The 17,380-nt window shown below is 40.5% G+C and overlaps 2 protein-coding genes and 1 long non-coding RNA gene across 6 annotated transcripts in view; 2 read left to right on the top strand and 1 right to left on the bottom strand.

Moving 5' to 3' along the window:
* apoeb (apolipoprotein Eb) overlaps positions 1-12,858 on the top strand; it is a 42,018-nt gene extending 29,160 nt beyond the window's left edge. For 2 of the 3 annotated variants that reach the window (XM_049024365.1, XM_049024366.1), the window contains exons 2-5: positions 10,421-10,486; positions 10,931-11,081; positions 11,361-11,648; positions 11,890-12,858. In XM_049024365.1, coding sequence (XP_048880322.1) covers positions 10,444-10,486; positions 10,931-11,081; positions 11,361-11,648; positions 11,890-12,229 — 822 coding nt within the window. In that variant the 5' untranslated portion in view covers positions 10,421-10,443 and the 3' untranslated portion in view covers positions 12,230-12,858. Of the gene's footprint in view, positions 1-9,601; positions 9,716-10,420; positions 10,487-10,930; positions 11,082-11,360; positions 11,649-11,889 lie in introns of those variants that run through there. The other variant, XM_049024364.1, reaches the window with a different exon arrangement.
* On the top strand, positions 569-2,697 carry LOC125748338 (apolipoprotein A-I-like). 2 transcript variants are annotated; one of them, XM_049024369.1, is made up of 4 exons: positions 569-612; positions 716-766; positions 1,592-1,745; positions 1,846-2,693. In XM_049024369.1, exons 2-4 carry the CDS (start codon positions 727-729, stop codon positions 2,420-2,422), a joined length of 771 nt encoding a protein of 256 aa, XP_048880326.1. In that variant the 5' UTR covers positions 569-612; positions 716-726; the 3' UTR covers positions 2,423-2,693. The 2 variants fall into 2 exon arrangements, with proteins under 2 accessions (XP_048880326.1, XP_048880327.1); XM_049024370.1 differs by having other exon boundaries at positions 602-612; positions 1,595-1,745; positions 1,846-2,697.
* Positions 12,485-17,362, bottom strand: LOC125748369 (uncharacterized). The gene is made up of 2 exons (XR_007399527.1): positions 14,519-17,362; positions 12,485-13,214 (listed from the first exon to the last, which is right to left on the bottom strand). It is a non-coding gene; the product is annotated as an uncharacterized LOC125748369 (long non-coding RNA).
* Positions 17,363-17,380: the final 18 nt, after the last annotated feature.

Genomic DNA, 17,380 nt, shown 5'->3' with positions numbered 1-17,380 from the left:
ATCGCTTAGAACAAAAGAATCTGCTAAATAAAAACAAACAGAAATGTGATGCTTTTGCTGGATAAATGGATACTTGGGTATTAATCATAAAAACCTAGACAGAAGACAGAATGTTCTAGAGGAATGCCCTTTTATATTGGCTGCAAGATGTTGACATCAGACTGAGAGCACCAAATAACAGTAACATGGAAATCATTACTGATATTCTCAAAGTGGAATTTTGTGTATACCAGGACCAAGAGAAACTAGTAGATTAAATCACGGACCGTTTGGTTAGGCAAGCAATTCTGACATGCATAATATTCTCTGTATAGCATTTGCTACTTTAGAAAAGGAGTGTATGTACAGTGTATGTGCAGGAGTGTAGAATCTTCAAAAGTGAGATTATATGCCCACATCTAAGGTGATATCTTGTAATGATGTTGCTTGTAGTATCTGTGCGTCATCATGGTCCAGTCCAGGGAAGTTCAGAATGTGATGTGATGTGGAGCAGGAGTGGCTGCAGTGACAGCAGGGAGCCCCTAACTGGACTTTGGGTCCCAGACTCTCAGCTCCCTATATAAATAGCCAGACACTGCCACACTGACACAGAGAACCTCAATCTCAACACAGGTAAGACAGGAGACTGGTTTTAACAATACGCAAAAAGAAGACATTTTGAAACTGGAATGCTTTTGTTTATGAGAGGACTGATAAGTTTACTGTTTTTTTCTAGGAAACACTATCATGAAGGTTTTTGTGGTGCTTGCACTTGCAGTATTTTCTGGTAAGCACTTTGAGTTGTTGCTATTACCATGATGTTATAATAACAAGGGGTACTTTACTGATCCCTGTAGTGAAATTCTCTTGATGCCTCCCACAACTTGCTCTTTGGAGGTGAGAGCAAGCTGGGTAGCCACCCATAGCAAGGCCTGGGGTGCTGAGGGTTAAGGGTCTTGCTCAAGGACCCTCAGGTGTGCTAAGGCCAGGCTTGAACCAGCAATTTTCTGATCACAGGCAAAGAGGCTTAGCCCACTGAGCCAGACGATGACAAATATTATAGCATTTATATTACCACACTAGTTATATTACCTATTCTTTGAATAGTATCTATGTCATTAATGCAATCTTAATTTATAAATTCATGGCATAGTGTAATAATTCACCAAAAGATAAGTTCTGATTTTGCAAAAGATGTATATGTGTATATGATTATTGACTTGGATAACTATTGCAGCAGATTATCTCTTTAAACATGAGAGGTTCACTTGACTCAACAGACGAAGATTATTTGTACTTGGACTGGATAAATTGTTATGGAAGATGGATGGATTATTTGCAACCAGATGTACTGTTACAGGGTCTCACATCAGTGTTCACTGGGCTAAGCCCATCCCTGTGATCGTAAGGTTGTGAGTTGCGAGCCCTAGCCTTGGTGGGACAGTCACATGTCTGGGGGCTCTTGAGCAAGGCCCTTAACCTCCAGCTCCACAAGCAGAGGGTTGCCCTTCACTGACAAGCTTGTTCTCACCTATAGCTGTGTTATAAATAGTAAGGAGATGGTTTCCTCGCAGGGATCAGTAAAGTATTGTTATTATTACTATTATCCCAGCAGGCTGTCATGCCAATATTCTGTGGGCTGATGAGCCCAAACCACAGTTGGAACAGGTGACAGATGCATTCTGGGAGTATGTTGCCAAGGCTACGCAAACTACTGAGGAGACTCTGAAGATGATCAAAGAGTCTCAGCTGGGCCAAGCGGTCAAGTGAGTCAATCGATGAAGTGAGAATAAATCAAATAGTTCTTCAGTATCTGTATTGCTGGATTATGCTAACACTCCTCTGTATGTCTGTAATTTCACCCAGTACCAGGATCACAGAGAGCGCTGATGTGGCCAACCAATATGCGGTGGCTCTGCGCAGTCAGCTGACTCCACTTGCCCAAGACATGTTTACCAAGGTTTCCCAGGAGTCCGAACTCCTGAGAGAGCGCCTAGAGAAGGAATTGAGTACTGTGACAGGAGAGCTGGAACCCTATGCTGTGGAGCTGAGGGCCAAAATCCAGCAGCAGGTGGAGCAGCTGAAGCAGGAGGTGGCTCCTTATGCCGATTCCCTGGACACCGAAGCCCTGAAGACCACCCTGCTCCAGAAGAGTGAAGAATTGAAGGCCAGCCTAGATGAGAACATGCTGGAGCTGCGGACCAAGCTGGGCCCATACACTGAGGAGCTCCGGGAGAAAGTGGACCAGCATCTGAAGGAGTTCAAGAATAACGTGGCTCCTCTGGCTGAGAACATCCAGAGCCAGGTGGTCCTGAGAACAAAGATGGTCCAGCAGAGTCTGGAACCTTATGCTGAAGAACTGAGGGAGAAGCTGGACCCCTATGCCCAGGACCTGAAGACCCAGCTGAGTTCACTCTGGGAATCCTTTTCAAAACGTGTCTGAATATGCACTAGTTCTAAGAGTCCTGTACTCCCACGATCTGTTAGCAACTGAATGACATTAGAGGCAAACAAACATGGAATACTGATATGATAATGCAGACAAAGGCCTCCTCAACCAAAGTTAAGCTTTGTAATTCTATATATAAATATTTATTACCATGTTTGTTTATATTCTATTCATTGTATGACAATGAACTGCTTTAATCCTGCACTGAAATAAAAGAGGATGTTGAGGAGCTCATAATGTCTCTGTTTTTACTCTATTTTGATTGAAAATAAAAATCACGTAAATATGAAAAGTCTTTCAAATTATTTGTCTTATTGAAACTTGGTTTATCTGAAAGCGGAATCTACATTGGCAGGGTGGTGTTGACTCGGCTATTCGGCATGTATGTATATGGGCATGTTTTCCTAACTATAATCAGTGTGCTTGCCTCTTTAATCTCCCACCTCCCAGCTTGCATGTTGTCCTTTCCTCCCCACAGTGACAAAGGCAGGCACGTCCCCCACACACAATAGGGCTGCTCCCCTTCCAACACAAGCAGATTCCAGCAGAGGCATGTTTTGATCTGTTTCTTCAAGTCTGAAGATGTATTAGTGCCTCACTGCCAAAAATCTCCCACCCCGTTCAGCAAAATAAAACAACATTCTTCCGCTATTCACTTCAGCTCAATCCACAGGACCTTAACTTTACCCTCAGCCAACAAATTGAGATTCTCAGATTACCTGCTACGCCTATTCATTAATGCTCCAAGGAGTAGGGTTAAATTAGAGCAGGATACTTTATTAATCCCCATGGGGAAATTCTCCTTTTGCCTATCCCAGCTAGCTCTCCATGAGACACACAGACCTATACGGCAATCTTGGGGATCACAACTCTGGTCAGCCAGTATGCAGTACTGGAGCTGGGGACTAAGGGTCTTTTTCTGCAGTTTTTCTCGGTTGTTTTGGACAATTTCTCTAAACAGTCTTAAGGTTCTCTTATCTGCTTGTGCATGTCTCAGAACAGTTTGTACACTGCAGCAGAATAATTTGGATAACTAATAGCATGAAGTAATTCATTCAGAACCTTTCCCTCATGCTTTAAAATGCAGTTTTCTTGTCAGCCATTTAGTCAATGCCACCAAAATGTGAAATCTATGAAACGTCGCCTAGAGACACACTACTCAAAATGTTAAGTAATGTAGTCAACATGAAAATACAGTATGGATGGATTTTAAGAATTAAAATTGATCAATTGCTGCTCAGTTTACTTTACTCTCATTCCACGATAGCCAGCTTCATTTGCTTATACACCAAACTGTACTTATGTTCTAGAAACCATTACAAGGTTCTACCACATTGATATTTTCTGCAAGACAGGAATATTGTAACATTAGTGAGGTAGATAACTTTTATTCAGGACAATAGAAATGACAATGATACACATAGAACCAAACAGAAATCCGTTACAGTACAAAGGTACACCTGGTTCCTCCTGACCCCATCAAAGTGTCCTTGAGCAAGACACTGAACCCCAAATTGCTCCCTGTGAGCAGGTTGGCACCTTGCATGGCAGCCTCCGCCACTGGTGTGTGAATGAGTGTGTGGATGGGTGAATGTGAGGCATGAAATGTAAAGCGCTTTGAGTACTCGTAGGAGTAGAAAAGCGCTATGTAAATACAGTCCATTTACCATTTACAGTATTTTACATAGTTATGCTGGAAATAGAGGGTCAGTTCTACATCATGGATGTCCTGTCGCTGGTCTGGCCACCTTCTTCATCCATATCACATCTGATATTCTCTCTTTGAATACAGTGAGGGAAAAGAATTTGTTGAGCCTCATCCACCCTCTACAGGAATCTGCGAGGATGTCATCATAGGCATCATCCAAAACTGTATTAACTTTGCATGTGACGACTTACACAATGCACACGTTTAAATATTATGCAGTATGAGTAGAAGTAAAATGAGAAGCTTATATTTAATTTTAGCATCATGACTAATACTACTGATTTTTGGCATAATCCACAGAAAATATATCGAATCTTATAAGAACAAAAACTAAATCATTTGTAAATGAATAAAAAAAAATGAGAAACAACATTTTGTTGTGGGTAACTGATATATGGATGTGCAGGTTTACATACTCGCTCATGAGAACCATTTTCATTTGAGAATTTGTCCAAAACCATTCAGAAAAACTACAGTTGCTCACAGATATGACACGATTCTACCAAGATCAGGGCTTAGAATCAGCAACCTTCTGATCAGAGTTACAGAGGCTCAGCCCATGGAGCCATCATGGCAGGACATGGTAGGGTCTGTACTAGTGGTTCTCAACTGGTGGGTCACAACCCACAACCATTTTCATCGGCCATGGATTGTGTGGTTAAAAACTATTTTGAAAATGTCTTGTAAGATCAGCCGTTAGTGGTCGCAAATGATGCCAAGATTTTTTTTTACTGCCCGTAGTACCCCCCCCCCCCCATTGTGAGATAGATAGATAGATAGATAGATAGATAGATAGATAGATAGATAGATAGATAGATAGATAGATAGATAGAAAAAAAGAAAAAAAATACTGTGGCCCCTGAAACTACCCCAGTCGAGAGCTGCTGGTCTATACAAGCCCCAGAATAATATTTTCTCCTTGTTTGTTGAGAAAGAAGGCAGCTTTTGTGGGAACAAAAAACCAGTCGGTCTGGTGAGAATGACTAACATTGCCATTAATGATTACCACAGTCTTTTGCAAAGGCTTTTTGCTGCTGTTTTTTTATATCATTGCTCGTCAATCAACAATACAGCTAATCAGGATATCGTTATCTCGAGCTGTAATTTACCCATGGATGAAATAATAGAATCAGCCAAATCCCATTTTCAAAGTATAAATCACTAAACAAATCACTGTAACCCTTCAACTTTATTTCACTTTTCTTTTGATTTCGCCAGCCTTGAATCATGATGACAAAACATGACTTACATTTCTCAAATGAGAACTAGCAATTTATAAAACAACGAGCGTGATCCCCACACCATAATGTTACTTCTGCACAGCAGAACATAATTTCTCGTTGCTTCAAATATATTTCCAAATGTTTTAGTACATATATACAAAAGGTTTTGTACAACTGTCATAATTTTGAACAATTTTCAGTTGCTTTAGTCTTGTTTGTCAAAATAGATTGTGTAATTTCCCATTGCAACAGATAATTTTATACAGAAAATTATATATGTGTGTGATCATTGTGTTAGTCACCACATGCAAAACAGTTCGCCAAACGTCCGAGATGATTAAAAGAACACTGCCTACATTGCACTGATATGGCATTGTTGTGTTTTTGGTTCCAATTGTACACAATTTTGTCATTTTGTTGTTCTTCTATTGCTATTTTGTTGTTTTTTTTGTATTATACAGTGGTATGCGCTATGTACTGTGTCTTAGGATCTGAAGTTACATATTTTCACTTGTCAGTGAACTTGTACAGCCTTCCAGTGTAGAAACTGGTGTCTTTGACATGAATAAGTATCAGTTTGCTAATGAAAAATTATCAGTGACAATGAGAAAGTGGGAATCGACTATCATTCAGAATTGTGGAGCTCAGGAGCTCATACACTGTATTTCATACACTGAAATACTGAGAATATATCTAAGCATTATGAGTCTCAGGGTTGAAATGATGCTGATTTTACATTTCATGTTGGTGGAACTGACTAATTTATTGGTGGAATTATTAGCTTTTGAGACATGAGTTAATTGGTTTGGATAAGTTACAGGTTTTTGCAACCAAACCATAGCGTTATGCTATATACATAAAATGTTTTGAGAAATACTCTCAGGGCATTGAAAATGTTGACTATGTTTCATAAAATGTGCCAAAGTAAGTGAGAAAAACTGTAAAATGGACAGACTAAAACCTACAAAGACAAAGTTTAGTAATAGGGGTCTCTCAGTATCTTCCCAGTAGACCTACTTCAATCAGCAAGACAAAGGCAGTGTCCACTGATTCCAAAAAATGTGGCGGCCTGTTTCATTTTTCCCCAAGGTGGGGTGACCCCTAGGCTGTAGCCTCAGAGAGCTATGCATTAGTGAACTCCCGCACACTCTATAAAGTTATGTTTGTGCAAGACATTTCCAATATGTCACCTGACAAGTTTATGGCACAATGCCTATCTTTCAATGAAGAGGAACAAACTTTCCACTGATGTCAAGACATAAGAACATACCCTTTGCTCGAAAAAACTGACGTAGACATCACTCTGCACGAACAGAGACTGCTGGCCAGCTCCAAAGGGAAATGAAAGACAGAAGATCGTCCCTGTTGCTGGGTCCTCTGGGCTTTAGGGTTATTTCAGTTCACTGCACTTCCAGAAACTAGCACAAAGTGTGATGTGTTGCAACAGTAAGGAAATTCCACTTGAGGCAACACGCTTACTTCTGAGCATAGCTATATATAATCCTACACTCTCAAAAAAAAGGGTATAAACTTGTACCTTTGTTTGTCACTTGGGCTGTACCCACAAGGGTCTGCCAACTGTACCCTTAGCTACCTTTTTTAGGTACAGAAATAGACTCTGTGGAACATTTCTGAACCATTGATGGTACATTAACGCTGTTTGTACCTTTTGGATGTTCCTCAGCGTCCATTTCTGTACCTCAAAAGCTACCATTACAAGGGTACAGCCCCTGTGACAAGCAAAGGTACAAAATTTTACCCTTTTTTCTGAGTGTGTATAAAAGAAATGATAAGACTAAGTCCTGCTACAGGTCTTTAGGTCTTTCATTTATCCCAGGACAAATCACTAAGCTTTTGTTAGCAACTGCCACAAAGTAACGTATTCACTGAGTGCAGGTTCAGATACAGGTGGTGTTGATGCAAACCTGGGCAAAGTTCATTACAGCTCCATGAAGCAATCATTTCACTTTCTCCTTGTCACTGACTGATCTTTCATCTTTAACAACTGGTACTGATTCATGTCAAAGACCCCAGTTTCAACATAGCAAGGCTCTACATTACAGTACTTAAAGTTCACTGGCAAGAGAAAGCACTCGCATGAATATGTAACTTCCTCTGATGTCAAGACACAGTACATCAACAAATAAAAAAAAATCACGCAGCATTATGTAACACAAAAACAACAAAATGACAATAGAAGACCAACAAAATGACAACAAAATCGTGTACTGTGGGAACCAAAAACAGAACAATGCCGTATCACTGTGATTTAATGGAATAATTTGTAAATCATCTTGATAGTTTGGTTAGCTGTTTTGTGGTGGCTAACATGATGACCACACACATATTACATATCACATCTAAAGGCTCCAGGTTCTCTGCAACTGTACTGGAGAAATGGTTGATATAAAGAAACATCAGGCGGATGTGAACTGAGCATTGGGAAATTTCGGGAAAAAAATGAACATATCAAACAGGAGGAATAGGTGACATAGGTGGCATGTCTACACTCTCTGAAAAAAAACGGTAGCAATTTGTACCTTTGCTTGTCACTGGGGCTGTACCCTTAAGGGTCTACCAATTTCACCCTTAACTGTAGGTAATTGTACCTTTAAGGGTACAGAAATTGACTCTGAGGAACATTTCTGTAGCATTGATGGCGCCATAATGCTGTTTGTACCTTTGGGATGATCCTCCGAGTCCATTTCTGTACCTTAAAAGGTGCAATTACAAGGGTGCGGCCCCAATGACAAACAAAGGCACACATATTACCTTTTTAGGTGTAGGGTGCAATATTTTGGGGGGAAACCCACATCACCATCCTACCCCCTCCAGGCGTGAGAAGCATTTCACACTCTGCTGGGTGGTGGTGGGGGATAACATGGCCTTTTCAGTGTGGATAAAGAACCTCCAGGAGAAACTACAGTCCCTCCTGCTGCCTGGGACTGGCCCTTTACTAAATAAGCCTCCCTATAAATCTGATGGTGTGTAATAGGCTGGACTTAATGTAATTGCCATGTTCCCCATTATAAATACTAATATATAATAATTATATATTTTGCCTTAAACATTTAAGGATGTCTTTAAAATATCAGGGATAACAGTGCTCCTCATGAGCAGATTTATTATTATTAAAACCATCAAAATTTATTTGCAGAGGGTTTTCAAAATGTGGTCTCTTGCTACTTGGATGCCATTGATAAATAAGAACTTCCAAATATGTAAGCCTACTCGCTAAGTGCAGATGATTAACTTTATGTCACTTGATGGGAGCTGACATTGACAATTATCACCAATGTGGTCATCTGATTTGTCTCGGACAACCGCGAATGACTTCTTTTTTTTTCTTCTTTTTTTTCCAAACACCGTAATAAAGGTCGTATTGACTACGCGGTTTTTCAAGTTAGAACAAAATCCATACTCAGCAGAAAACAAAGGGACCACAAGACATCCTTCCCTCTGAATCACTCACGAAGACAGATCCGCAAACACACTTGGTTTACCGATCTCAATTTGCACATCACTTTAATGAAATTAACGGTTTCCTCTGAACTACACCCAACCAAATCCTCAAGAAGTCTGACATTTGATACAAAACAAAAGAATTTATTCATTAACACCCCATACTAAAGGCTTCACCCCCCACCCCACACACCCATACCATGAAAGCGATCTGGGTATTCATGTATCTTAGATGAACTAAAATTAAATGGGAATTTCACGTTAAATTATAAACTTGGATAATCTAGCCAAGTCATTCAGCTGGTCCGCTCAAAGGTTGGTGTAACGCCGTATCGCAAGATTATAGGTTATAAACTTGCGTTGCAGTTAACCACCATTATCAATTGAAAGTCCGAAGGATAAAACCTAAACAATGGTAGAAAATGCAACATTAATTAAGCAATTTTTTAAAACACATGTTAAACTCAGTTGACACCCAGTTTTGTTCATAGATAAATATAATAATTCTTCATTCAAACACACGTACATTTCTTTAGAGAACAAAGAAAAACAAAATTTATTTATATATTTATTAAGCAAGATGGGATGTAAATTGTAAAAAATTACGTAGCAAAATAACACGCACCGTTCAGAGCTAGTGAAAAGCAAAATAAACCTCATGCAACAAGGACAGACATGCATGATACTAAATTACTAAATGACAGACGTGACAAGGCGCTGTACGCTTTGCATAAGAACAGCAAAGACTGGAGAACTTCGGACGCCACTTCATCGCTCGACACTTCACACGCATTAGTGATATAAGTGTCACGCGCACGCACCTCTCGGGACGCCCCGTTGAGGTATAAAAGCGGTCCCGGCTGCTAGGCACGGAGCAAGAAGGACGCAACTTAGGTGAGTGACCATGAAACGGCGCATAAATATTTTTGCTGCAAAACCGGCAAAGAGTTATTCCGTAATGTTCTTATGTGACAGCGTTACTTTAATTACGTTTTATGATGCTATGGCACTTACATATTATATATTGCCATTTAATAGAGCATGTGTTTTTTTGCCATGCTTAACTTTTTTTATCATGGAAACTTTTATCATGTAACCTTACTTTCAAGCTAATCGAACAGAGTACTGCGCTTAGACTACTCATGTAAATATGAATTTTGCCGGAGCGGATGAGTAAAATAAGATTTGAATGATTTCAGTAATAGCAAAGACTGTTGCAGAGGACATGTAGATGCTTTTGAGATACGATAATTATCCTACTACACCTGCGGCTTGGGTACTAACTGTTCTATTCCGCTTTTGCATATCAATTTAAATTGTATTTATCGAAATAATAGCGGCCATTAACCTGCTCTGTTAAAGACACACAAAATCATGACCTTCAATGGCAGAGTGATTACAGGAGATCCCAGAAGCGCCAGATATCTCCCACCTTTACCATTTACAGCTTGCTTTTCTCCTGCCCATTCAAAAATACACTGATCTTTTCCCCATTGTTATGTGGATGTGCCGTCATTCCGGAGAATCTGCAGTCTATTGATCTGGCCTGTTGATACAAGGTACAGGCAAACTGAATGACCTCTATGTCCTTTTTCTCACAGGTGTGTTGCCCATACATCAAGATGAAGTTCATTGCAGTGATTCTCGTTTTGGCAGTGATTTCAGGCAGGTTTTCTTCACCCACATGGCTACAGTCATAAATAAATCAATGATATTCAGAACTCAGAACACTTTATTTCCAGTATGTGAATATAGCGGAATTGGTTGTTGTTTGGTGCAAACAGTAAGTGCAGAGATGACTACAGTTTACAGGACACAGTGCAACAGGAATGAAGGACAACTGTCCAGTGCAAACCTAATAGTTTTAAAAAAAGTGCAGACACATTTGGTGTACCGATCATGAGTATCTTCCCAATTTGCTCATCACTTTAATGAAATATACGGTTTCCACTGAACTACACCAAACCAAACCCATAAGAAGCATCTGTGAGCATCAGTTTGCACTGCAACTGGTTAGCTAATCAGAAAGTAGATATGTATTTTTTGGAAAATTTGGCAATAACTATTTAGCATTCATTTTGTGACTGTTCACTGTACTGCTCCCTGAAGGTTGCCAGGCACGTGCAGTGCCTCAGGACCAGTCCAAGACCAAATGGGAGGAGACTGTGGACCAGTTCTGGCGCTATGTGTCAGACCTTAACGACAAGGCCGATGGAGTGGTCACAGATATCAAAGGTCATCAGATCAGCAGAGAACTGGAGTGAGTAGAGCTGCTGTCACATCCCTCCTACCAGGCCTCTTGGTAACAGGGCTTCCTGAGCATTTGCTCTAGTGCATAAATTTTCTGATGTTTTTTTTCCATTCCATATGCATTTAGGATTATATATATGTATATATAATTTATTCTATATAGTCCCTTGCTCCAAACCCACTCGTCTATTCAGGTCTTCATTTCCATGCTTTCCTGATGCAATTCCCAACTTTCTGTTCCTGCAACACTTTTTTACGCTGTCCTGTTTGTCATCTGCCTTCTGCCCAGCACTCTGATAATGGACACCATGGCAGAGCTGAACAACTATAAGGATGACATCCAAACCAAACTGGGCCCCTACACCCAAGACACAGCAAACCAACTGGGCCAGGATTTCCAGCTGCTTGTCAACAAGCTGAAAGCTGACATGACTGATGCTAAGGACCGAACTGCTCAGTATGTGCAGGAGCTGAAGACCATGATGGACCAGAATGTAGACGATGTTAAGAACAGGATAAACATCTACACCAGGAAGCTCAAGAAACGTCTGGGCAAGGACACTGAGGAGATCCGCAAGTAAGGGGAATGGCACTGGCGTCCTAGAGGACAAGAATACTCAGAAAGGGAGTAAGAGAGAATTAGTGTGTGGTTCATGTAGAGATTGTTTTAAATCTACCTTTTTAAGATTCATCAATTACCTCAAAGGATATTAGCCAGTTCCTAGACTATACCTGTTAGGCTCACAGGCAGAAATCAGATAGCAGAAGCTGATGTTGTCTTACTGACTGCAAGCCTAACTCGCACTTCCACCCCACAGTACTGTAGCTACCTACCTTGGAGAGATGCAGTCCCGTTCTTCCCAGAACATGGAGTCAGTGAAGGACCACCTTGAGCCCTACTTAAACAAGGCTCGGCAGCGCACCGGGGAGCGACTCGGAAACCTGAACCAGCTACTGCAGTCCCAGGTTCAGGACCTGGGGCAAAAATTTGAGTCCCAGGCTGAAGGTATTCGCGAGCAGCTAGAGCAGACCGCTGAGGACCTGCGGACCACCCTGGAAGGAAAGCTGGAGGAGATGAACCAGTGGTTCGATCCCTACGTATCCAAGATCCGTGAGCAGTTTCAGACGGTCATGGACAAGATCCAGGCTAGTTCTTAATATCATAGATGTGGCATTTGGTGGGGGCTGTATAGGGGGAATGGGTTTACAAGTGTCCCACTCATCTTACAAGGCATTTTGCAGTATCATGTCATTGCTCCTCAAGAAGCTAATTGTTAGCAAACTGCCGAATTACTGGTGCAGTTGAGTTGTTCTTTTACTTCCTGCTTGATGGGGGGTTAGGGCAGACCCCCCAATTTGCTTTAGCATTACAGAGAAGCAGCTTCATCGTTTATATACCATTTTGCTCCAAACTAACCTCTCTTGGCCTATTGCATTGCACACAAATTTGTCCTTTTCAACAATTTCCAATGAAATGCTTCCTCGAGTTGTAGTCAATTTATATATTTGATGTCCTTAAAGCAATAGAAGTTACATTCTTGTATGTGTGTAAGGACCTAGCGTATGAAATATGGAACTGCTTAGTTTTTGTAATGCTTTACTATGTTTGATCGTGTGTGATTGTACTAAGAGGTGACATGAGTATGCTGCTGCGGTCCATTATAAAGTTGCCTTGGCGATCCACACCGTCTTTGTCCAAGCAGCATTGCGCCCTCAACGACACCTTTTCAGTGTGTTAGCCATAGTGCGAAAGGTTTCTGCTGAACCAATAAAGAGTATTAAATATGCTTGGTTTCTGTGTTTTTATTGTGGGCGGCTGAGACGCAAAGCAAAACCTAAGACACCCAAGGTTCTGTTGGCACCATAACGAAGATTTTTTAGTGCATCTGGTGAATGATAGCTGACACTTGTTTAGCAGTTACGTTAAGTCTTGCAGTTCGAAATGGAGGGAATGACAAAGTACAACAGTCACATAACTGGTTTTTTACTTTACAGACATGTCTGAACAACATTTATTTATTGCGAAATGCCTAATGTTACATTATATGTTATTTTTCAGCATTCCTGCTTCCTGGTCTTCACCAAAGTGTTGATCAGAGATTATATCCATCCATGACTTATCCAGTACAGATCCATGGTGAACCTAAAACCAATTCGAGAAAACACAAAACAGAGATTGCTTGAACAGGATGCTACTCCACAACGGTGCACACAGACCATAAAGCTGCCCCTCAGCTGGTTACTCACAGAACTGCTGGTAGCTACAGTACTACTCAGGGAACCCCTCAGCTACTTACTCACAGAGCTGGTTGTAGCTACAGCGCTACTCAGGGAGCCTCTCAGCTGCTTACTCACAGAGCTGGTAGTAGGTACAATGCTACTCAGACAGGCCCTCAGCTATTTACTCTCGGAGCTGGTAGTAGCTACAATGCTACTCAGACAGGCCCTCAGCTATTTACTCTCGGAGCTGGTAGTAGCTACAGCACAACTCAGGGAGCCTCTCAGCCTCCTCAAACTATATCATTGTCACCTGCACATAATGCACTGCCTTTACATCCCTGCCATTTCTCCATCTTTTGCAGACCAGTGATAAACAGGGATTATATTCTTATATGATTCACTAACACCTCTTCTTAATTGCATTCATTATGGTATGTCAATAGTTTGGCATCGGTTTTTCACAGATTTTTTGAATAAATATCCAAATCAAAATTAAAATCAGGTTCATATGCCTTATATCGCACTGATGCTATAGGTACAGACACAGTTAAGATAAGACCCAGGCCACACAGAATTCTCTTGGTAATTCAAATCTTAAATGCTATGCAAAAATAATTTCAATAACAATTAAAGTAATTTTTTTAAAATTTTACACCTCTGAGGGTTGAAATTAATCTAACTAAAACCAACACACCTTCCATTACTTACCAACTTGCCTGGTAAAATGTGAGTTGTAGGTAACCATATAATTTAAACAATAATTAAAAAAAAATTGAATACATCAGCAAGATCAATCTGTCACATGCTTACAACATCAAGGCCATCTTGTTCATTCTATGTCATACCGCAACCCTAGAGGGCGCAAATAATCGTATTATGGGAAGTGCATGAGTCATCTTGCTAAAGGAGACAACAGCTCTTTTATGGAACTTATTTTAATAACAGCCAGCATTGGTTTAATACTAGCTGCAACATTGACAGAGAATCTAACAACTCGACATGCACGGTTACACACTGACGAAACACATGCATTCCATTATACAGTTACAACATTAGCAGAAATATACAAATACACATATTTATCTACGTTATTTTAAGTGTAGCGTGGTGGTGCGCATCACATCTCAGTAACTGCATTGTTATTCCTGCTGACCAACCCTGCATCATCACATTCATGTCAGCCAATCATGGATAGTGGGTGGGATCAGAACAAATGAATAAATTCACCTCGGGGACCCTGCACTGATGACACGCCAAAACACTCTTACGATATCGATGTACCAAAAAGATATAAATTCTGTCGATTTCTTCTGACGTATACCAGCTTCATTTGGCATTATTTGGTTATTGGTCACTTGGCTACATATATATTCAACAGATTGCTATCCATGGCCATAAGCAGACTGATGAAGTCGATTTCTAAATCACATTTCTTCATGGCAATAGCTAAAATGTGGTCAAACCAAAAAGGGTTAAAAAAAAAAAAAAAACAACTGACATCAGCTGATTGTTGCTGGCCAGTGATTTTCAGGGGGTGTCTCATAACTCCTCCCACCCAGCCTGCCTATTCGCCATTTGCCGTGAATACATATCTAGGATCACAGTAAGTGTTTACCTTGGCTTTTACATTTCTGTCCCTTGTTTTTTCTCATTTTGTCATGTCCCACTGGCCCTGACATGTTGGGCCCTGCTCTCAAATTCCTTCCAGCCCTCCCCTGCGGGGCGTAAGAACATGCCGTGCTTCCCTTTGCTTTGTTTTTACTTTTCAGATGTCTGAGTCTTATCTTCATCCCATCCATACGAACGAATAAACAAGTGTATCCTGAGATGCTTCTCATCACGAACCAATAGCACGGATAGGACTGTACGCAGAAAATGGCACGATCGTCCCTGACACTCGGTTAATGCCCTGTTACACGCAAGACTCATTTTCCAAAGGACAATTTTCAGAACAGCAGTTCTACAAAAACAGCTGACAGACCTGTTTCGCAACAGCATACAGTACCTATTGTCTACTTAAGCAGCACCAGTTTAAACAGACACCTCATTCAAAGTCACAAGACAGACCCATCTAAGCACTTTAGTCCTCATTCACTTCCGATACTTCCCATTTTATATCCACAATCTGAGCCATATTTTTAAAATCCTTTCCTTGCTCAAAGAGTCTGCTGTTCTCTCATTCAGTGTTTTCCTCAGCATTTATTCCCTTATGTAAAGACAACAATGAGTGTTTTCTTATATCCTGCAAGTGTTCATGGGAGACAAACTGTGCCTTTATAGACAAGTGTACCAAGGGTTCTGCAGGACTATACCAAATCATGTATTACAACTGCTAGTATCCAACATAACCCAATCAAGAATCTAGAATTCTTGGTAATCTAGCAAATTCTCTGTGGATACAGAATTCTAAAGATCTACGTAAATCTACCCTTGCCCGTTAGTTACCCCTTTCTGAGCAGCACAATAGACATCCTGTGAGCTGTGGGTGTTTACGAGATTTAAAAAGAAAAAAAGAAAAGAAAACCACAATCACTCAGTCAGCAAGTCTTCTCGGTGTGGCTCTCTGTTGTCTGACCAAGCTACAGCAAGCAGGTGTTGAAATTACCCAACAGTAAACCGGAGCATCCAAGCAGCCTGGAGGAACATCTACTCTGACAAATATGCTTAAGGCAGAAACTTGTTTGCAGCCCATTTTTAAGGTTGTTATTACTCATCGCCTCACGGCTTCAGCTATTATAAAACTGCCTTCTGGCTCATTCACAGGCAGACAGTCCCACACAATCAATGAAAGAGATGCCACAACGGCAGACTAACGCTAGAAGAAGCGGAATTGCCACCATCCCAAGCAAGACAATAGGCACAGTCACATCACAAAAAGACACCAAACGACAGCCATTGGTTCTTTGCTTGCAACTAGGAATGACTGAAGGAATATACATCTCCTCTCCATTCCATGTTTAGGAGGTTCCTCTGGCTCATCGCTTCCTCAGCTCACTCCCACATAAACGCTTACTCGGCTCTACAAACAGACTGGCTTCCCCTTATTTTTGCCAGAACATAGACATTCTAGGGCAAAGGTCTTCAGTTTGACCAATTTCATGTTTTTTTTTTTGGCTGATACCCCTCTGATTTGAATGACTCAATCAGTAACAGATGTCTCCAAGGCAAACAGAAGGAGGAAGATTTATCTACAGTATATATGCAACCCAATAAACCTGTTGCTTATTGAAATCTTACATAATGATGGATAGTCTCATATGGTAAACCATTGTAATACTTTGCCCAGATAAAGAAGCCCAGTATCTCACAGCTCCACAAAGACAAAGCCTACAATCCTTGGTTAGTACAGAGCAATCCTTTCACTGTTAGCCGGATGGTTTCTGGATTGATTCATGTTGATCATGGGGACCCTGCACAGTTGGTACTAGGAACCGGCTTCAGCTGCTTCAGTGACAGGGAAATTGCTGACTGGACATTGCATGAAATCTATATTCATATCTTTTCTTTGCTTGATGACTAGATACTTAAACTCTGGAGGAACAAATAAATAATTTACTAAATAGCATACGAAAAGGTACTGAGCCATGTCTGGTAACAATGGAAAAATAGCTTAAATGAATGTTTATATTGTTTAAGGTCTTCTAGATTCATTTTTGCTAAAATCAAAGAAATATATAAATGAATTAATACACTTAATAGTTTTGCCATATCTGTCATAGAAATTAGACTGATTAAAGTTTGCGATAACATAATGAGATAACAATGATTAAACACCACCACTGCCTCCAGGTACCGTCCATACGGTGGTTTGTAAATCGCTCATGTTGATATATATATCGATCTATACGTGCAGGTATATTAAGATGTGTGAAATTCTGATAAATGCTGCACTTTAAACTTTTCATTCATTACGAGATCAAATGCATGACTCTATTTCCTGTGCAATAGTTGCAATATAACCTTATACCAGCGCAGACTGGTCACGCACCACAAATACACATCAGTCGATTTGTTTTTTATTTAGGAAAAAAAGTTTTCATATTTATCATTAAAAATACACAAAACCTTATTTAGTTAAAACATTGGTTT

Source organism: Brienomyrus brachyistius, chromosome 9 (genome assembly GCF_023856365.1).
Source record: "Brienomyrus brachyistius isolate T26 chromosome 9, BBRACH_0.4, whole genome shotgun sequence".
NCBI lineage: Eukaryota > Metazoa > Chordata > Actinopteri > Osteoglossiformes > Mormyridae > Brienomyrus > Brienomyrus brachyistius.
Note: the sequence above shows the minus strand (reverse complement) of the source record. Positions and strands in the feature narration are given on the sequence as shown.